Source organism: Engystomops pustulosus, chromosome 10 (genome assembly GCF_040894005.1).
Source record: "Engystomops pustulosus chromosome 10, aEngPut4.maternal, whole genome shotgun sequence".
NCBI lineage: Eukaryota > Metazoa > Chordata > Amphibia > Anura > Leptodactylidae > Engystomops > Engystomops pustulosus.
In genome coordinates, this window is record NC_092420.1 from 78675412 (window position 1) to 78698321 (window position 22910).

The 22910-nt window shown below is 44.9% G+C and overlaps 1 protein-coding gene across 4 annotated transcripts in view; it reads right to left on the minus strand.

Annotated features, from left to right (window-relative positions):
- PAPPA2 (pappalysin 2) overlaps positions 1–22910 on the minus strand; it is a 188895-nt gene that overhangs the window by 35920 nt on the left and 130065 nt on the right. For all 4 annotated transcript variants that reach the window (XM_072126779.1, XM_072126781.1, XM_072126778.1 and 1 more), the window contains exons 14-17: positions 16425–16608; positions 15741–15879; positions 14485–14659; positions 10167–10380 (exon numbers count right to left, since the gene is read on the minus strand). In XM_072126779.1, coding sequence (XP_071982880.1) covers positions 10167–10380; positions 14485–14659; positions 15741–15879; positions 16425–16608 — 712 coding nt within the window. The remainder of the gene's footprint in view (positions 1–10166; positions 10381–14484; positions 14660–15740; positions 15880–16424; positions 16609–22910) is intronic.

The window sequence follows — 22910 nt, forward strand, 5'->3', positions numbered from 1 at the left end:
ATTAAAAGCACATGTTGGTGCTTCTTATGCCATGCCTAATTTTGGTAAAGCAAACCAATCTTATGCCATGCCAATTCTCTTGTAAGATGGCCCTTACATAGCAAACATAGCATGTTGAAAATGTTCATACTTTTGTGTGGGGGCTTATGGTTAAAGAAAGTTCTCAAATTTTAATCCCCTACTGATGTTTACACAATAATGCAGTTTTTCTCAGTTTTATTGCTGTTTTAGCTCTTATAACTCAGTAATATACAGTGTGGGCAGGGACTCTCTAATCAGACACTTCATGATTCCTCTAGTGCTGTGAGATGCTATGTACTGACAATGTGCTTAGATTATCAGGTTTATCTACAATTTTAGTTAGTTTTTGTAGTATGTGACGCATATAAAAAGAGAGATGAGACAGATCAGAAATGAGAGATCCATGAGATGGATATAGCACACAGTGACACGCAATCAGCTCTGCTACATCTCAGCTATAACAAACAGAGAATGCCTCCCTTTCCTGGATCTTTTCTTATCTTTAGCTTGTAGAGCAAACTCCACACAATGTTTGCCGACAGGAAGTTCCCATGTCTGATTTGGTCTTGTAATGCAGGGGGAGGGACAGGATTTAGAGAGCAGACAGGAGAAGCTATTCATACGAATAATCAAACCATAGTCAAAAGATTTACGGTCTGATCCCAGGGCAACCAATGTTGTATATATCAGGATACAACAGGTTAGAATTATATCTGTGAAATGCTGTATTTTTGTTAATAACATTGAGTTAGCGAATATGTTATTGTGTTGTCCTGAGTATATTTAATCTTGTCTTTGTGGAAATAACCCTTTAGGAACTCCTTAGACTTTGCTTCTTCATTTATCCCTATTGTAAATTTATTTTCAACCCACTGGGTTCCCATCATCTCCAGTTTTTTTTCCAGAAGTTACCAGCATAGGATGGCAATTGAGAAAGAAGAGACGTGCAAAGTGATTTTTTAACAATTCAAAAAATTTACACGGGTGCAGTTTAAACGTCTACTAAAGGACCATCATTATGAGTCATGTTCATCAAGTCCCTTGGGTTTCTGTAATTGCAATGGTCAAGACATCATTAGAGATGAGCGAACACTAAAATGCTCGGGTACTCGTTATTCGAGACGAACTTTTCCCGATGCTCGAGTGCTCGTCTCGAATAACGAACCCCATTGAAGTCAATGGGAGACTCGAGCATTTTTCAAGGGGACCAAGGCTCTGCACAGGGAAGCTTGGCCAAACACCTGGGAACCTCAGAAAAGGATGGAAACACCACGGAAATGGACAGGAAACAGCAGGGGCAGCATGCATGGATGCCTCTGAGGCTGCCTAATCGCACCATTATGCCAAAATTATGGGCAACAGCATGGCCATGACAGAGTGACAGAATGAAGCTAGATAGCATCTAAAACATCCAATAATTGACCCTGACACTATAGGGGACGGCATGCAGAGGCAGCGGCAGCAGGCTAGAGAGTGGCATGGCGACATACCCTAATTGGACTCAGGCTTCAAACCAATGGGTGTCAGAGAGGAACCAAAGGAGGTGAGCAAGAAGCGCTCAAATAATATCGGTACATGATAAAAGTTTGCCAGTATATTTTGTGGATTACACAGCAGGGTGGCGACAAAGTTAACATGGAAGCCATGAAAACAACCCAAAATTCTGCCTGACACAGCTCGTTTGATAAGGGGACCATGTATGCTTACAGTTCATGCCAGTCGCTGCACTGGCTGCCAGTCTCCTTTCGAATACAGTTTAAAATAATAATAACCCTCATCCATAAAGCTCTGTATAATGCTGCACCCCCCTACCTCTCCTCTCTTATCTCAGTCTATCGCCCAACCCGTGCTCTTAGATCCGCAAGTGATCTGAGATTAACCTCTACCCTAGTGCGGACCTCCCACTCGCGTCTCCAAGACTTCTCTAGAGCTGCACCAATTCTATGGAATGCTCTGCCCCGGACTATCAGACTAATACCTAACCTCCAAAGTTTCAAACGTGCTCTTAAAACCCATTTCTTTAGGCAAGCCTATAACACTCATTAACTGCATGAAGTTTTAACTCTTCTACTAACCCGTCCTGTGTCGTCCTCCCATCTGTTATCCAGCAACCAACAGGCACCAGACTTCTCTGCAGTCCCATTCACCCTGGACCTGGTATATAAGATGACGGCTGAGTGGTTCAAGCGACAGCAATTCCATTTATTATATTTTTTTCTATTCCCTAAGAAGAATGGCTTGACCATTAAATATTCTTTTACCTCGTGTTACCCCATCATCTTCATAAACCGTAAGCTCTGGCGAGCAGGGACCTCACTCCTGTTGTTCCATACAAATGTTGTGCTCTGTTACATTACATTTGTATTTGTTTCCTATGATTTGTAAAGCGCTACAGAATATGATGACGCTATATAAATAAAGATTATTATTATTATTATTATGGAGGCAGTGAACTAGTAGTAGATTAAAGGTGCTGCAACTATGTTAGTTGGATCTTGGGATGGAGCTGGCGCTCTGCAGCCAGGCGAGCTTTCGCCAATCCAAGCCCCTGTCTCTAGGCTACTCCCCAAACAGCACTTCTAAGAACCTTTTGTATAAGATCAAGTGTAGTAGTGTTCTTATAAGTTTAGGATATGGCGGGTGAGGGGAATGTAAACAGATGCGCAAGAAGCGCTGAAATAATATCCCTAAATGGTAAAAGTTTGCAAGTATATTTTGTGGATTACACAGCAGGGTGGCGACAAAGTTAACAACTTTGATGTGGAATGCCCTGTAATAGCTCTTGGGCGGTGTGCCTTTTATCGCCTAGGCTCAGCAGTTTCAGCACCGCCTGCTGTCGCTTAGCGACGGCACTGCTGCTGTGCCTAGAGCTACCGACTGATGGCGCCATGCCCACGGATGGTAATTCGGAGGAGGAGGAGGTGGAGGAGGGGTGGGAGGAGGTATAGTAGGCCTTTGAGACCTGGACCGAGGTAGGCCCCGCAATTCTCTGCGTCGGCAGTATATGACCAGCCCCAGGGTCAGACTCGGTCCCAGCCTGCACCAAGTTAAGTGTAGTAGCGTTCTTATAAGTTTGGGATATGGCGGGTGAGGGGAATGTAAACAGATGCGCAAGAAGCGCATGATGCGCATGGAGCTGGCGCTCCGCTGCCAGGCGAGCTTTCGCCAATCCAAGCCCCTGTCTCTAGGCTACTCCCCAAACAGCACTTCTAAGAACCTTTTGTATAAGATCAAGTGTAGTAGCGTTCTTATAAGTTTAGGATATGCCGGGTGAGGGGAATGTAAACAGATGCGCAAGAAGCGCTGAAATAATATCCCTAAATGGTAAAAGTTTGCCAGTATATTTTGTGGATAACACAGCAGGGTGGCGACAAAGTTAACAACTTTGATGTGGAATCCATGAAAACAACCCAAATTTCTGCCTGACACACCTCGTTTGATAAAGGGACGATGTATGGAGGCAGCTATATGGACGACTTTTGGAGGTAGCAATGGAGACAACGTGTGGAGGCTGCTATGGAGACAATTTAATTTGGATAGTGCCTGTATGTGGCAGTCCCAAACATTTTTCAAACCAGAGGAGCAGGTAGGTGGCCCTCCAGTAAAATGGAATAGATTGAGTGCCTGTATGTGGCAGTCCCAAAAATTTTTCAAACCAGAGGAGCAGGTAGGTGGCCCTCCAGTAAAATGGAATAGATTGAGTGCCTGTATGTGGCAGTCCCAAAAATTTTTTAAAACAGAGGACCGGGTAGGTGGCCCTCCAGAAAAATGGAATAGATTGAGTGCCTGTATGTGGCAGTCCCAAAAATTTTTCAAACCAGAGGAGCAGGTAGGTGGCCCTCCAGTAAAATGGAATAGATTGAGTGCCTGTATGTGGCAGTCCCAAAAATGTTTCAAACCAGAGGAGCAGGTAGGTGGCCCTGCAGTAAAATGGAATAGATTGAGTGCCTGTATGTGGCAGTCCCAAAAATTTTTCAAACCAGAGGAGCAGGTAGGTGGCCCTCCAGTAAAATGGAATAGATTGAGTGCCTGTATGTGGCAGTCCCAAAAATGTTTCAAACCAGAGGAGCAGGTAGGTGGCCCTGCAGTAAAATGGAATAGATTGAGTGCCTGTATGTGGCAGTCCCAAAAATGTTTCAAACCAGAGGAGCAGGTAGGTGGCCCTCCAGTAAAATGGAATAGATTGAGTGCCTGTATGTGGCACTCACAAAAATTGTTTCAAACAGAGGACCGGGTAGGTGGCCCTCCAGAAAAATTAAATGCATGAAGTACTATAGCAAGAGCCAGTGGGCCCTGTCAAAAAATAGCCATTTTCCTCTGCTTTACTGTACAAAGAGGAGGAGAAGGAGGAAAATGAGGAGGAGGAGGAGTGGATCAATTATTCAGGTTGAGCTTCCTTCACCTGGTGGAGATTGGAAATTCTGAGAAATCCAGCCTTTATTCATTTTAATAAGCGTCAGCCTGTCAGCGCTGTCAGTCGACAGGCGTGTACGCTTATCGGTGATGATGCCACCAGCTGCACTGAAAACCCGCTCGGACAAGACGCTAGCGGCAGGGCAGGCAAGAACCTCCAAGGCGTACAGCGCCAGTTCGTGCCACATGTCCAGCTTTGAAACCCAGTAGTTGTAGGGAGCTGTGTGATCATTTAGGACGATGGTATGGTCAGCTACGTACTCCCTCACCATCTTTCTGTAAAGATCAGCCCTACTCTGCCGAGACTGGGGACAGGTGACAGTGTCTTGCTGGGGTGACATAAAGCTGGCAAAAGCCTTGTAAAGCGTACCCTTGCCAGTGCTGGACAAGCTGCCTGCTCGCCTACTCTCCCTCGCTACTTGTCCCGCAGAACTACGCACTCTGCCGCTAGCGCTGTCAGAAGGGAAATACTGTTTCAGCTTGTGCACCAGGGCCTGCTGGTATTCATGCATTCTCACACTCCTTTCCTCTGCAGGGATGAGAGTGGGAAGATTTTGCTTGTACCGTGGGTCCAGGAGAGTGAACACCCAGTAATCGGTGCTGGAATAAATTCTTTGAACGCGAGGGTCACGGGATAGGCAGCCTAGCATGAAATCTGCCATATGCGCCAGAGTACCAACGCGTAAGAATTCACTCCCCTCACTGGCCTGACTGTCCATTTCCTCCTCCTCCAACTCCTCCAACTCCTCTTCTTCTGCCCATACACGCTGAACAGTGAAGGACTCAACAATGGTCCCCTCTTGTGTCTCGCCAACATTCTCCTCCTCTTCCTCCTCATCCTCCTCCACCTCCACCTCCTCCGATATGCGCTGAGAAACAGACCTGAGGGTGCTTTGGCTATCAACAAGGGAATATTCTTCCCCTGTCTCTTGTGACGAGCGCAAAGCTTCCGACTTCATGCTGACCAGAGAGTTTTTCAACAGGCCAAGCAGCGGGATGGTGAGGCTGATGATGGCGGCATCGCCACTGACCATCTGTGTTGACTCCTCAAAGTTACTCAGCACCTGACAGATATCAGACATCCACGTCCACTCCTCATTGTAGACTTGAGGAAGCTGACTGACCTGACTACCAGTTCTGGTGGAAGTTGACATCTGGCAGTCTACAATCGCTCTGCGCTGCTGGTAAACTCTGGATAACATGGTCAGTGTTGAATTCCACCTCGTGGGCACGTCGCACAACAGTCGGTGAGCGGGCAGTTGGAGGCGGCGCTGCGCTGCCCTGAGAGTGGCAGCATCTGGGCTGGACTTCCTGAAATGCGCACAGATGCGGCGCACCTTCGTGAGCAAATCAGACAGATTGGGGTATGTCTTGAGGAAACGCTGAACTATCAGATTTAACACATGGGCCAGGCATGGCACATGTGTCAGTCTGCCGAGTTGCAGAGCCGCCACCAGGTTACGGCCGTTGTCACACACAACCATTCCCGGCTTGAGGTTCAGCGGTGCCAGCCACAGATCAGTCTGCGCCGTGATGCCCTGTAATAGCTCTTGGGCGGTGTGCCTTTTGTCGCCTAGGCTCAGCAGTTTGAGCACCGCCTGCTGTCGCTTAGCGACGGCACTGCTGCTGTGCCTAGAGCTACCGACTGATGGCGCCGTGCCCACGGATGGTAGTTCGGAGGAGGAGGTGGAGGAGGGGTGGGAGGAGGAGGAGGCATAGTAGGCCTGAAACACCTGGACCGAGGTAGGCCCCGCAATCCTCGGCGTCGGCAGTATATGAGCAGCCCCAGGGTCAGACTCGGTCCCAGCCTCCACCAAGTTAACCCAATGTGCCGTCAGCGATATATAGTGGCCCTGCCCGGCAGCACTCGTCCACGTGTCCGTGGTCAGGTGGACCTTGTCAGAAACGGCGTTGGTCAGGGCACGGATGATGTTGTCTGACACGTGCTGGTGCAGGGCTGGGACGGCACATCGGGAAAAGTAGTGGCGGCTGGGGACCGAATACCGAGGGGCGGCCGCCGCCATGAGGTTGCGAAAGGCCTCGGTCTCTACTAGCCTATAGGGCAGCATCTCCAGGCTAAGCAATCTGGAGATGTGCACATTAAGGGCTTGGGCGTGCGGGTGGGTTGCACTATATTTGCGTTTCCGCTCCAGCGTCTGGGGTATGGAGAGCTGAACGCTGGTGGATGCTGTGGAGGATCGTGGAGGCGACGATGGGGTTTTTGTGGCAGGGTCCTGGGCAGGGGGCTGACTAGCAGCTGACACAGGGGAAGGAGCAGTGGTGTGCACGGCCGGAGGTGAACGGGCTTGTTGCCACTGAGTGGGGTGTTTAGCATTCATATGCCTGCGCATACTGGTGGTAGTTAAGCTAGTAGTGGTGGAACCCCTGCTGAGCCTGGTTTGGCAAATGTTGCACACCACAGTCCGTCGGTCATCCGGTGTTTCCTTAAAGAACCTCCAGACTTCTGAAGATCTAGCCCTCGCCGCAAGAGCCCTCGCCACGGGAGCTTCACTAGTTGACACATTTGGCGCTGATGCACCAGCTCTGGCCCTGCCTCTCCGTCTGGCCCCACCACTGCCTCCTTCAACCTGTTCTGGTCGAGGACTCTCCTCCGTCTCAGAAGCACTGTGTTCACCCGGCCTCTCAACCCAGCTTGGGTCTGTCACCTCATCATCCTCCGATCCCTCAGTCTGCTCCCCCCTCGGACTTCCTGCCCTGACAACAACTTCCCCACTGTCTGACAACCGTGTCTCCTCATCGTCGGACACCTCTTTACACACTTCCACTACGTCAAGAAGGTCATCATCACCCACAGACTGTGACTGGTGGAAAACCTGGGCATCGGAAAATTGCTCAGCAGCAACCGGACAAGTGGTTTGTGACTGTGGGAAGGGTCCAGAAAACAGTTCCTCAGAGTATGCCGGTTCAAATGCCAAATTTTCCTGGGAGGGGGCAGACTGGGGGGGAGGAGGCTGAGGTGCAGGAGCTGGAGGAGTGGCGATTTCGGTGACATGGGTGGACTGCGTGGAAGACTGACTGGTGGTGGACAAATTGCTCGAAGCATTGTCAGCAATCCACGACATCACCTGTTCGCACTGTTCTAGCCTCAACAGTGCTCTACCACGAGTCCCAGTAACTTCAGACATGAACCTAGGGAGTGTAGCTCTGCGGCGTTCCCCTGCTCCCTCATCAGCAGGTGGTGTCTCACCCCGCCCAGGACCACGGCCTCTGACCCCTGCAGTAGTTGGACGCCCACGTCCCCGCCCTCGTCCTCTACCCCTAGCCCTCGGGTTAAACATTTTTAAAATGAGAGTTATAACTTTTTTTTTTTTTTAACTTTTTTTGGGGTTTTTTTGTGTTTTTTGTTTTTTTTTGTGTTTTTTGTTTTTTTTGTGTTTTTTGTTTTTTTTTGAGTTTTTAAAACCAAACAATGCTATCCTATTGCTATGGCTATTTTCTAGCCAAGTATCAAAGCACACTACTATGCCAGATGAGATGACACTGAGTTAGTGCCTAATTGAAATCCAACCCCTACTAAATTTTCCCACTTCGGTCTTTGCTATGGATATGTGCGTCACTAAGCGCAGAACACAGCGGTCGCAAGTCTCACTACAAATTGCTCAGAATTGGCTAGTACATGCACTGCAGAAAGTACAGCCACCAGCAGATCAACCAGAAATCAAATATATAGAACGCTACTGTAGGCGTAAGTAAGCTCTTTGTATTCTCCTATGGCTATTTTCTAGCCAAGTATCAAAGCACACTACTATGCCAGATGAGATGACACTGAGTTAGTGCCTAATTGAAATCCAACCCCTACTAAATTTTCCCACTTCGGTCTTTGCTATGGATATGTGCGTCACTAAGCGCAGAACACAGCGGTCGCAAGTCTCACTACAAATTGCTCAGAATTGGCTAGTACATGCACTGCAGAAAGTACAGCCACCAGCAGATCAACCAGAAATCAAATATATAGAACGCTACTGTAGGCGTAAGTAAGCTCTTTGTATTCTCCTATGGCTATTTTCTAGCCAAGTATCAAAGCACACTACTATGCCAGATGAGATGACACTGAGTTAGTGCCTAATTGAAATCCAACCCCTACTAAATTTTCCCACTTCGGTCTTTGCTATGGATATGTGCGTCACTAAGCGCAGAACACAGCGGTCGCAAGTCTCACTACAAATTGCTCAGAATTGGCTAGTACATGCACTGCAGAAAGTACAGCCACCAGCAGATCAACCAGAAATCAAATATATAGAACGCTACTGTAGGCGTAAGTAAGCTCTTTGTATTCTCCTATGGCTATTTTCTAGCCAAGTATCAAAGCACACTACTATGCCAGATGAGATGACACTGAGTTAGTGCCTAATTGAAATCCAACCCCTACTAAATTTTCCCACTTCGGTCTTTGCTATGGATATGTGCGTCACTAAGCGCAGAACACAGCGGTCGCAAGTCTCACTACAAATTGCTCACAATTGGCTAGTACATGCACTGCAGAAAGTACAGCCACCAGCAGATCAACCAGAAATCAAATATATAGAACGCTACTGTAGGCGTAAGTAAGCTCTTTGTATTCTCCTATGGCTATTTTCTAGCCAAGTATCAAAGCACACTACTATGCCAGATGAGATGACACTGAGTTAGTGCCTAATTGAAATCCAACCCCTACAAAATTTTCCCACTTCGGTCTTTGCTATGGATATGTGTGCCACTAAGAGCTAAACACAACGGTAGCAAGTCCCCCTGCTAATTCCTCACAAAATGGTACTAGATGCAAATTAAAATAAAAAAAGTAGAACGTTATTGTAGCCCTAAGAAGGGCTGTTGGGTTCTTTGAGAATCACTCCTGCCTAACAGTAAGCTAATAGAACACCCTAACGCTTTCCCTGACCAGCAGCAGCTCTCTCCCTAGCGGCATCCAGACACAGAATGATCCGAGCAGCGCGGGCAGCGGCTAGTCTATCCCAGGGTCACCTGATCTGGCCAGCCAACCACTGCTATCGACGTGTAAGGGTACCACGTCATGCTGGGTGGAGTGCAGAGTCTCCTGGCTTGTGATTGGCTCTGTTTCTGGCCGCCAAAAAGCAAAACGGCGGGAGCTGCCATTTTCTCGAGCGGGCGAAGTATTCGTCCGAGCAACGAGCAGTTTCGAGTACCCTAATGCTCGACCGAGCATCAAGCTCGGACGAGCATGTTCGCTCATCTCTAGACATCATCATTTCCAGTCCGACTAGGACCAGCACCAAAGTCCAAGCAAACACTTCTGGAATGGAAAGAACTTTAGGAACTTTTGGCTGTTTGTGTTTTGCTGCATATTTTTTTTTTTAAATACCAGAAAATCCCTTTAAGTGCAATACTTCAACTGTTTCTAGAAAGTTATTAATTTGGCATAAATGACAATACATATGACACATAGATCTGAAGACTTGAGGTGTGGGTGGAGTGATGAATTCTTGACGTTAGTATATTGTGGGAATGGGTAAACCGGATTTAGAAATTATCATCTTGTACGTGTTAATGTGTCCTCAGTCATAAGTTCTAACAGCTGGTGGTAGAGAAGAAGAGAAGAAGCCGGGAACTGTTACTTATGTGAGAAGTCTAGACGTGATAGCGGAAGGTGAGAAGCGTTTAGCATAAGAATATGTTTCCATATTTTGTTACATTTCCTAATACTGGAGATCTTGGATCACATATAAAAATGATAGCAAACACATTTCATCACAAACCTCCTAGGTCGCCTCTCTGAAACTTCCGCTACATGGTAGCCCAGCTTACATCTGTATCTGCATGCTGACCCTACATCGTGGTTATTTAGGTGGCAGCGTGGCGTCAGTAGTCGGGCATTGGCTATGGCCGGTGGAGAGTCACATTCAATCTTGCAATAGCCTTCGGGAAGAGACCAATGTCCATCACGAGTGCAAGTCACCCACTGGCTAAGACCTGCAAAGCACAAAAGTTTTAGAAAAAAAAAAAAATTTAAGCTACTAATAATATTTTTAAGTATAAAAAAGTATGTACAGGCGGTCCCCTACTTAAGAACACTCGACTTACATACGACCCCTAGTTACAAACGGACCTCTGGATATTGGTAATTTATTGTACTTTAGTCCTCGGTACAATAATCAGCTGTAACAGTTATCACAGGTGTCTGTAATGAAGCTTTAGTGTTAATACTGATTCTTATGACAACCCAACATTTTTAAAATCCAATTGTCACAGAGACCAAAAAAGTTCTGGCTGGGATTACAATGATAAAATATACAGTTCCGACTTACATACAAATTCACCTTAAGAACAAACCTACAGACCCTATCTTGTATGTAACCTGGGGACTGCCTGTATTATATAGAATTTTTCATATGATCAGTCATTTTGATCAGTGGTTCTATAGTGGACTCATCCCATATTCAGTAAATGTTCAGTCAGGGGTCAATTTAGCCAAAATGCAACCCATGCCATTATCTTGAAATTTGGAGATCAGGGAACGTTAATTCTGCTGGATCAGTTTTTAAGAAAACAACTAGTTATAAGATTTGAGAAAGAGCTGTAGCTGGCCTTCATCCATTCATTGTGGTTTAAACTGTATTGGCCTCCACAGGACGACAATATAATTTTTTAAGAAAACTGTCGGGTGTATTTAAGACACTAAACCAAACATAGGTCAACTTTATTGGTGTCCTGTGGGGGTCAATATAGTTTCATGTCCAAAATTGCCCAATATGAGCTCTGTCTGTACGTGCAATAGAAAAAAGTTCATATTTATCTAGATAAGGACCTGTGGGTGGTTTATTGTCCCAAGGTTCCCATTAAAGTGTGATGGAGCAGGAACCAGCTCTGCTATTGTGGGACTCCATAACTTTGCATTGGGCCCACAAAATACTAAATTGACCCCTGCAACCTTGAGTTATCTCATTATTTATTCCAAGTATTTTACCTCTGTGCCCATCTTTACACACACAAATTCAGTAGATTAGCAACTCATAAAAGATTGCTGAACAGAAATATGATCTGACTATACAGGGTTTGTTGTCTGTAACCATGGATACACATCGTTTAGCAAAGTTGCTGTGGGAAGTGAGCAATAGAAAGTTTTTATTCAGTGCTATCATAGATTGCTTCATTTTTCTTTTAAGGTGTACAGGCAGTCCCCGGGTACAGGATAGGTTCCATTGGTTTGTTCTTAAGTTGAATTTGTATGTAAGTCGATTGTAGATCCAGACAAAAAAATTTTTTTACCCCAGTGACAATTGGAGTTTTTTTGCAGGAATGGGACCAAGGATTATCAATAAAGCTTCATTACAGACACCTTACAGCTGATCATTGCAGTCTGGGACTATAGTAACATCCAGAGAGCTTCACCAGAGGTCAGAGGAGGCAGAGGGGTCCGTCTGTAACTAGGGGTCATCTGTAAGTCGGGTGTCCTTAAGTAGGGGACCGCCTGTATTGGTAAAATAAAAATAAAATCTATAGTAAAGGGGGTGGGGGGATAGTGCTGTATTCCCTATGGAAGGTGTGTAGCAAGTCATGGACACCTCATGTAAATGAGGGAGAAGTGCCAATGTCTATTCCTAAATCATCCTACATCGTTCTAGAGGAGGCAGGTGAGTAATTGCATTTTATATGTGAGTTATATTAAAATAAGCAAATCATTTAGTGATCCTGGAGGCTACGGGAAATTATTCTTAAAGATAATGTCACTTGTGTAATGGTGATCTTTGTGATCATTACAAGGCAAGAACTTCAGGGCTGGAAATGCTTGTTTTGAAAGTCGTAAAATAAATTGCCATTGTTTTGCAGAAATGTCACTGATTAAATGCAGCGCGCTGTCATAACATACAGTACATGCCGCATGCCATTACTGTCACCGCCGATATTTCTCAAAAAGCAATCAAATGCTTGTGCACACTAATAGCAAAAGTACCATCTACAGGCCAGGAACAGCGCTGCAACCAGCCTGGCCGCTACCGGGACATGTATAGATAACACACGTAGCATACAGAGGTACAATACATCATTGTTACCTGGAGACTGGGGTGAACATATTAGAAATGATTACAGATGAGCGGACCTGATGGTCGGGTTCAGCGTTCAGGTTCGGCCGTGTGACCTGGATACATTGCCGGATTGGAGTCAAAACAGCCAATCTGGCAAATTGACCCCCCTAGCAACTAGCCAAAGCTTTGATTGACCAGGGGGTGTCAGCCGCCCCTCGCTTGGATACTTTGCCAGATTGGTTGCTTGGCCACCAATCTGGCAAAATGTCCAGGTCACCCGGCCTAACCCAAATACTGAACTTAACCATTGGGGTTCACATATCTCCAAAAATGACATCTGGCCTGAATCATTGCCCACTACAGTTTGTTAGGGACTGGCAGGCATTTGAACAATTACATGTGCTTGTTTTACTATAAATCTGTTGGATCAAGTGGGCCTGCTCCTTCTGTTGATCAAACTGGGCCTGCTCCTTTTGATCCAGTCCTGCTTTGTTTCTGTGTGGATTTTGATATTTTAGCATCACAATTTTGTAAAGGACAAAAAGCTCCATGGTCTTGTATTTTGCAAGATGTGCAGTAACAGGGAACGGGAACAAGGAACCAGGAAGCTTTCTCTTAGGCTAATCAGTGCAAGGATCCGACGGGGAGTGATGGAAGCCGTCGATCTTTAAGGATAACCCGGAAGTGTTAGCACTAATCAGTGGTGCGCTGGCGTTTAAATTTTCAAGTGCTGCATGCGCTTCCTAGGGCACGGCCAAGCCAGGACTGGAGCAGGAGCATGGAGAGGTGAGGGGCACAGCGCCGTGGAGAGGGGCACTGGTGTGCCCGTGATGTGGGGGCACCTGTGACACACACTTGCCTCATCACTCACTTAAAGGGCTTTTCCCACCAATCAAGGTAAGCCATATCCACACAGCCTCACTTGCTGATCGGTGGGGGTTCCAGTGATTAGACTCCCACAGATCATGAGAACGGGGGGTCCAAGGTACCTCTGACGGACCCCTTGTCACTCCCCGAGATGAATGGAGCAGATGGCCGAGCTTGGCAATCTCTGTCAGCTCCATAGAGATGAATGGAGCAGAACAGTCATGTGCAGCCATCTGTTGCATTCATCTCCAGAAGCGTCACCCGGTCTCATCACTGAGACCCCCACCAATCAGCAAGTTAGGCCCTATCCTTAGGCCCTATCCTAGACTACCATGAGGAATCGAACATTAGAGGTAGATCTGATGGTAGATTCCTCCTGCCACCTCTGCCCTAATCTGTAATTTAATAATCCTGGAACCTAATCTAACTGGTTAAAAACTTTACATTAGTAATATGTAAATTAACTGCAGAGACTACTGGGGCATGGATTAGCCTTAGCTCCCAAATTAGATTAGGTTCCAGGATTATTATATTACAGATTAGGGCAGAGGCAGGCAGGAGAAATCTACAGTTAAGTTGCAGAGGCTACTAGGGCGTGGAGTAGCCTTAGCTCCCAGTGTCCGCCCATGCTAGTACACGCCCCAGTAGCCTCTGCAGTTAATTTACATATCTAAATAAAGTTTTTAACCAGTTAGATTAGGTTCCAGGATTATTAAATTACAGATTAGTGCAGAGACAGACAGGAGGAATCTACCATCAGATCTACTTCTGATGGCAAGTTCCTCATGGTAGGTTTCCTTTAAACCCCTTTAGGTGTAAATACATCTGTAGGTTGAGCTAGTGTCCAGACATGGTGCAGGTAATGTAATAAATTATATGCTATTTGCTCAGACATTTTCTAAATTAAACATGAATCTATACAAGGTTAGCGCAGTCACTACAATCTGGAGGAAAATTTAGGTCAGAGCAAACATATCATTAGATCCATCACTTCATTCACCACCTGAACTGCACAGTTTCAGTTGTATCACTGAATGTGCGACAGTCATGAGAATAAAATGAAAAATCTAATTTCAGAGAAAAAAATCCTGGCTGCTTATGCACACATCATCACTACGATAATTATCGGAACAACCCGCTGTTTCAGAATAAAATTCATGGCATCTCTAGGTGCTGTGTATACCTTGGAATTTGGCAGGAGGCAGGCACGTGAAGAAGCAGCGGTGTCCTAGACCTGTTCCATCTGGGCAGAAGAAGTTGGCATGGAAAACCAGTGATGGAGGAGGAGGTCCACAATCCAAAAACTCACATGTTACATTAAGGTTCCAGGTCCCAGATGAGCATTTTAAAGAAGAATCCTGATGTAAAGATTTCAAGAAGACATCATAAATGACGCTTTCTAGTAAAATCTATACATTTTAATAAATAGGGGTCTTCTAGTATTCCAAAAATAACACTCATGGGGAAGCTTTTGAGTTAAAAGGGAACCTTTTTGAGGTGAATCCCAGTTCCAACTTCTTCTATATAGGGGCAAATTTATCAGGACCGTCAGTGGCGCAGAGGCTCTGAGATAATCGCAAATGCTCGCTTATTGATAGCACTTGGGATTATTTGCCCCAATCCGCCACCTTCACGCCAGTGGGACTGAAGGGGCATGAAGGGGGGGGCACGGGCGGCCGAGAGGAGGGCGCGGCCGGCCGGGAGTGGGCCGGTGCGGTGCGTTATTGTCACCAAGCCTGAGCACTTGCTGCCGCTGGCGACTTTGAAAAGTCGCCAGCTGCATTTTTTTCTACGCCAGGCCCTGCCCGGCAAAGGATAAACGCTTTGCAGCCTCCCGCCCCGATATATCAAGAGGCGGAAGCCTCTTGATGTATCCCGCTGCGAATATGCAGCGGTGGGGCTATCATACGCTGGCGCACGAGTGCCAGCGTATGTAATGTCACCACTTTGGGGCATATTTATCAAACTCTACATATACATGACTGCTGGCACAATCATTGGCCTCAGTAGCCACAAAGACAATGGGGGTCATTTACTAAGGGCCCGAATCGCTTTTTTTTCGGCGGGTTTCCCGAATTTTTCCGATTTGCGCCAGACTGCCCCGGGTTTTTGGCACCCACGATCGGATTGTGGCGCTTTGGTGCAGGCATGCATGCAACGGAAATTGGGGGCGTGGCCATTGGAAAACCCGACGGAATTGGAAAAATCGCGATATTTAAAAAAAAAAAGTGTCGCTTGACACGCATTTACCTGCACCAAGAAATAGAAGGCGAACTCCAGCGGACCTCGGCGCAGCAGCGACCTAAGTGAATCCCGGCAGACCCGAATCAGTTTCGTAGAACCCGCCGCGGGATCGCGACTGGCTGGGTAAGTAAATCTGCCCCAATGTCTCCTACTCTTACAACTAGGTCTGACATAGTCACCCTACAAAGGTCTTACCTGTAAGATTTTATGTCCCAGCTTGCTGACCGTGTGGAGAACATAACCCTTGTCACATGTCACCGAACACAGGGTCTCACTAGCCAGGTCTGTAGAACATTGGGTAGTCCCATGTAGCACATGCAAAGGTGGACATGAGCTGTGGGTCAAAGGGACACAATTATAATATTTTTAACCAAAAAATATTCTATACTTGAAAGCCAAAAATCTATTATAAGGAGTTTCCATATTTAATCAAATGCCACAATCCGATTTGCAAAATCCTTGTGGTTAATAATAATCAACACAGAGATTCTCCTTAGATTGAATCCTGTGCCTTCAGCTCTGTGTTCAGCACCATGGACAACATGTAAAGTTCCCAATTAGTGTTGCAACTTTCTGTGCCAACTTTTGAACCACAAGAAACATTGCAAATCTGATTGTGGTTGGTCTTCGTTGATGCTACATGACCACCTTTCCATTCCATTGGGAAAAACTTGCCATTGATTCAAGATGGCAGCCATGATAGGGACATAGCGTAAAAGATAGACACCCTCACTAATTACTTCCTGAGGTATCAGATATGTAACTTTCCCATTTGTGTCAGAAATAAAATGGTGTTTTGATTCAACCTGTACATCTATTATTTCAGGGACTCTTCCAAGAAGCCACAACCCTAGTGTGAACGTAGCACTGGATTAATACCTGCAATTCTTTCCTTTGGGGAGTGGTTGGTGAGGGGCGTCACTGGCCAAGGACCTCAAGGCAACTCCGTAGACCCCAATGAGAGGTGAGGAGAACTTCAAGGTGAGGGCCATCACTCTGTACAATGGGTTCTTGGGACACTTCAAAACCGTTGGATTATTCTCACAAGAAAGTTGGTGCGTTCCTAGGAAATTACAGATATTGAGTTTAGATGGTTGTTTTATACAATATACAGATTTCAAAGTGATGGCATATACGTGCTGGGGTTTATATCTGAATGGATGAAGTTGTGATCCATTCCACTGAGATTAGTGCTGTCATCAATGGGAGAAATATAAAAAGCTTTAAAAACAGGATACATTGAATTGATACATTGAAGCATTTGCTTTACAAATTATTATTTTTGATGTAGAAAGCAATTTTTACGGCCGACTAATGTCATTTCCCTTTACAGGTGACCTCTGAATCTAAAGGGTCACTTTATAACGGCAGATATGGGGCCTCCACGCAGAGCGCGCTCCTTTGTTCTGATGATGCTATATACTTACCTGCAGAGCATTCACTCCCATTCTCCACCTTTGGGAAGTACTTTGCAAATGCTCTTAGTGATTATTTTCAGTACATACCATCCGCCGAAAATAATAGAGATTTCACTGCAAATTGCAGTCACTTAGAAAACATCTTTGGACAAGTGACATTAGTACTTTCTCCTCATTTGATCCTCAATTTAACTCTTTAACCCCTTAAGGACGCAGGGTTTTTTCGCTCATTTCTCGCTCTCCACCTTCAAAAATCCATAACTTTTTCATTTTTACGTGTACAGACCTGTGTGAGGGCATATTTTGTGCGTAACAAATTTTACTTTCCCGTAATGTTATTTATTTTAACATGCCGTGTACTGCGAAGCTGAAAAAAAATTCCAAATGTGGAAAAATTGAAAAAAAAAGTCACGTCACGTTCTTGTGGGCTCAGTTTTTACGACTTTCACTCTTCGCTCCAAATAACACGCCTACTTTATTCTTTGGTTCGGCGCCATCACAGTGATACCAAATTTATATAGGTTTTATTGTGTTTTAATACATTTTCAAAAATTAAACGAATGTGTACAAAAAAGAAAAAAAAATGTTGCCATCTTCTGAAGCTAATAACTTTTTCATACTTTGGCGCACGGAGCTGTGTGAGGTGTCATTTTTTGCAAAATGAGCCGACGTTTTCATTGCTACTATTTTGAGGTCTGTGCGACATTTTGATCATCTTTTATTTCATTTTTTATGTGATGTTATGTACAGGCGGTCCCCTACTTAAAGGAAACCTACCACTTGAAGTGGCAGGTTTCAGAAGAAAACACCGAGCACCAGATCAGGGTGAGCTGGTGCCAGAGCTTATTTTTGTTAGTGTTTTAAACCGCGGTATCGCGGTTTAAAACACTTTTTAAACTGTATAGCCGGCGCAGGGAGGTACATGCTCGGCGCTTACCGTGCGCGCGGCTACATAGGAAGTGAAGGAGAGCCGCGCGAATGGTAAGCGCCGAGCGCGTACCTCCCTGCGCCGGCTATACAGTTTCAAAAGTGTTTTAAACCGCGATACCGCGGTTTAAAACACTAACAAAAATAAGCACCGGCACCAGCTCAGCCTGAGCTGGTGCTCGGTGTTTTCTTCTGAAACCTGCCACTTCAAGTGGTAGGTTTCCTTTAAGAACACTCGACTTACATACGACCGATAGTTACAAACGGACCTCTGGATATTGGCAATTTATTGTACTTTAGTCCCAGCCTAAATCAGCTGAAACAGTTATCAAAGGTGTCTGTAATGAAGCTTTAGTGCTAATACTGATTCTTATGACAACCCAACATTTTTAAAATCCAATTGTCACAGAGACCAAAAAAGTTCTGGCTGGGATTACAATGATAAAATATACAGTTCCGACTTACATACAAACTCAACTTAAGAACAAACCTACAGACCCTATCTTGTATGTAACCCGGGGACTGCCTGTATATGCATTTCGGACATTTGGGCGCCATTTCCCGCCTCGGAGGTCACCGCCGGCCGTAACCGTTTTTATATTTTGATAGATCGGGCATTTTGGGATGCGGCGATACCTAATGTGTTTTTAGTGTTTATTATGTTTTATATCAGTTCTAGGGAAAGGGGGGTGATTTGAATTTTTAATATTTTATACATTTTTTTTATTTTTTAAACTTTTTTTTTTTTTTTTTCTTCACTAATTCTTAGACCATCTTGGGTACATTAACCCTAGATAGTCAGATCGCTCCTACCATATACTGCAATACTTCTGTATTGCAATATATGGCAATTTTGCAGCTCATTCATTACAATGAGCCACTGGCTCATTGTAACGAATCTGCAGAAGCCAGATAGTCTCGTGTCAAACAAAGACCCGAGGCTACCATGGCAACCCATGCGCCACCGTCTTTTAAATGCTGCTGGCGACTTTGCCGGCGGCAATGAAAGGGTTAATAGCCGCGATCGGTGCAAACCCTTGTTCTTCATACAGTCCCTGTACCTCTGCGCCGTAGAGCTACGGCGCAGAGCGTTAAGGGGTTAAAGGAAACCTACCATTGAATTTGATGTATTATGAAACAAACATACCTTGAGAATGCTGTAGCTACACTGATGCAGAAACATATCTTGGTTAATCCCTGAGTTGAGTGGTTTTGCTGAAAAAACTATTATAACATTCAGGACCTTGGGAAAGCTGGGTTAGTCTGGCTGCCTAGATAAACACATTACACATGGAGCTTGTCATTACACACAGAGCTTAGTCAAGACATGACTAATCAACCTGAGCTGGATGACTATTACACAGCAGGTGGGGGCTGGTGCAGCAATTGATTATTCAGCCGCAATCCAGGGATTACATCATCCTGTGAAGCAGTGAATAACTAATGTGCTAGGAGAAGCACTGAGCCAGCCATTGAAGAGACAGCTTCATATCATAATTTTATAATTGTTTTATCAGCAACACCACTCAGCTCAGGGATTAACCAAGATAAAATCCTGCATCAGTGTAGCTACAGCATTCTCAAGGTTTGTTTGCTTCATAATGCATCAAATCAAACGGTAGGTTTCCTTTAAGCACTAAACTTATTTAGCAGTTAAAGGAAATCTACCATCACCCATGGCCTGAGGGCGAACTCTAACCCCTCAGTGATCTGGCTGTAAGGACTGTTACACTGTGAAGGCCGACTCTAAATCAACCTTTATAAGACAGATCCTAGACTCTAAATTTGGATGTCTTTTGCTTAACCTCTGGAGTTAGGGGGTAGAGCCTTGGCCCATCGGAGGATTCTCCACTACTTTTGTGGGCCAGTCTAGTAATAAGAGGAGGTCTTAACGACTACTGAGACCTGGGTTCTTATTAGCACTCCATTCAATCTCTAGGGAACTGCAACTGTCAGGCAAACACTAAGACCCACATTTACTAAAACCAGCGCAGTCTTTACTACATGCAGTTTGCCTGTGTGGTGTGCAGGGGGCGCCAGATTTATAAAAACTGGAGCCAGGTCTTCTTGAATCTGGTGCCTAATGCACAAGTCTGACAGGATGCACCAACTTCTATTTTGTTGCACCTTTAACATGGGCTGCGTGACTCACTTCTGTCGAACTTTGCATGATAAATGCGGCCCACAGTCTGGCCGAGCAGTGGAACACAGAAATTTGTGAAGTTTAGTGAAGCTGCGCCACAAAAGGGTCGCGTGCGACACAACTGTGGCACAGGCACTTCTTATATACCTGTGCAAGCGGTTTGCACCTAAAAGAATGTGCAAAGAGCGACTGAAGTGCGACTGCCAAAGTGTGACTGGCGGAAGGACCTTAGTAAATGTGCCCCAATTACTTTTAATCCAGGGCAATATCCAAGAAACATGGAGAAGATGTCTGTGCAAGGTTGCCGCTCTGAGGGGAGAGGCTCTACTTGCCTCATGCTAAGCAAAACTCTCCAACTTTGGTTGCTGTTTTTTGTGTGAAAGAATCATTTGAAAGATAAACAGATGCCAGATATAGGGACGTCGCTGTACATAGATTACAATAATAATTCCTATCTATGAAATGACACATTTCGGCTTCTTCAAGAATTCGCCAAAAGGCTCGCTTCTGCCCTTAGTAATAGTGCAATTACTTAAAAAAACATTTTGCATTTTCAAAAATAATCCTGTGAGGTTCAGGTCAGGATTCTGTATTTCTTGTTCTGTATTTTGGTAAATCACCTGCACAATAAAGTTATGTCATTTGCTCAGTGAATACTGATGGGGAATGATTTATTGTGTAATCTCGTGATATTGATTTCATTTCCGTAATGTAAGACAGTGTGACATCAAGAGGCAGAAATGATAAATAATTACCTACACAGAACAGGGAGCGAGGACTGCGTATGACAGGTAGGAGAATAACACAACTGACAGATCGGAGAATATCTGAGCTCATTCTCTGATCACCTAGAAAAACCATTAAAGGGCTCTGGATGCAATGACCTGTGTAAGCTCCTCTCTATAAGTGATCCCTATGTGAAGCACTATGCTGTGGTCACTTTTGGAGACATATATCAAGCCCTGACTCCAGATTTCGGTCTTTAATAAGGTACAATTTGCAATATTTTAACTCAAGGGCAACATTTTGGATGTTTGCACCATTCACATTATCAACTGCAACATTTTTGCAAAACATACACATATTGGGGCACATTTACTAAGGGTCCGCAGACTGCATTTTCGCTGGGTTTCCCGACTTTTTCCGTTTTGCAACGCATTTAACTCTCTTTTTTGGCGCACAGAATTTTAGCGCATTCATGCGACACAAATGACATTCATGCGACACAAATTGGGGGAGCGTGGCATTGGACAACCTGACGGATTCGGACTAAGCGCGGGATTTAACATTCAAAATTGTGTTGCAAGCCATGCAATTACATGCACCGAGAAGAAGAAGGTGAACTCCGGCGGACCTCAGCGGGGAAGCGACACATGCAGGAAATTGTATGCACGATCTTAGTGAATCGTGGCAGCTCAAAATCCTCGTCGGACGACGCACCTCAGGGATCGCAACAGGCCGGGTAAGTAAATGTGCCCCATAGATGCATTGGAGCTTGACACCAGTTAAAATGGTAAACAAATCAGGACAGATTGAAAGGGGCATAAAATCTAGTAAAAATTTTATAATTTTGGGGCATCTGAAGTCAAGCTCTCTACATATCAGAAGACCAACTGTGCTGTAGTTGATGTCTTTTCATCCAAGGACATGACTATCTGACTCTCCTGAAGTCTACTGCATGATGTCAATCAGAGGGATTTTTCTGAAGCAGGGAGAGCTTGACTTCAGTGCTACACTCTCTGCCTTTTGAGACTTAATACAACTAATTTAGATATCATTTGAAAGTTGATTTTCTGGATGAAGCTACCATGCTGGGACATAAAAGAAAGGTGTTATGGTGTAATGGTCTGGAAGGTGTTAAGTTGCTTGACAACATACTGGTACTGGTTTACTGGCTTAATTGCTGCTGGCAGCTTCACTTTGAAGCTAATTTGTCTTTTTTATGCTCTCCTATACAAAAATGACATGATTAGGACAAGTAATTGGGCTTCTAGTGCTCAAATATACACTGGTCTCATAGTCTGAGTCTGCATTCATAATGTAGTAAATTATCAAATGGATGTTACCCTTTCAGGGAGTGTCCCTGCACAGTCTGACGCTCATTGCTGCACGTATTAAATTGGGTAGGGCCATGCCCTTTGGAAAAAGAAATTAACACCAACTTTTACATTTTGAACAATGAAATCAAGGTAGGGTTCTTAGAATGCCGCCTGCTCTGTGATTGACATCACATGCATAGGACTTCAGGATATGTGGTCAGTGATGTCTCTGGATGCAGGACCATCAATTACAGTGAAGGGGATTTCTGAGGAAGTGAGAGCTTGACTTCAGTGTTAAAATCTCCGCCTCCTTAACTTTATACAACCAGTTTACATCTCATTTCAAAGTAAATTTTCTGGATGATGCCACCACACTGGGTCATCAAAAAACATGATCTGGAAGGTGTTCAAGCTGCTTGGCACAATACAGGTAGTGGTTTAGTAGGTCACTTTCTGCTGACAGGTTCCCTTTAAATAATCCCTAGAATACATCTGTAATAATCTGAAGAATTCAGATTATCTTCACAAATTCTACAAAATTCTTCCAACTGAAATGTCTATTATATACAGGCGGTCCCCTACTTAAGGACACCCGACTTACAGACAACCCATAGTTACAGACAGACCCCTCTGACCTCTGATGAAGCTCTCTGGATGCTTTACTATAGTCGCAGACTGCAATGATCAGCTGTGAGGTGTTTGTAATGAAGCTTTATTGGTAATCCTTGGTCCCATTACAGCAAAAAATGTTTAAACTCCAAATGTCACTGGGGCCAAAAAATTTTTTGTCTGTATCTACAATTATAAAATATACAGTTTCGACTTACATACAAATTCA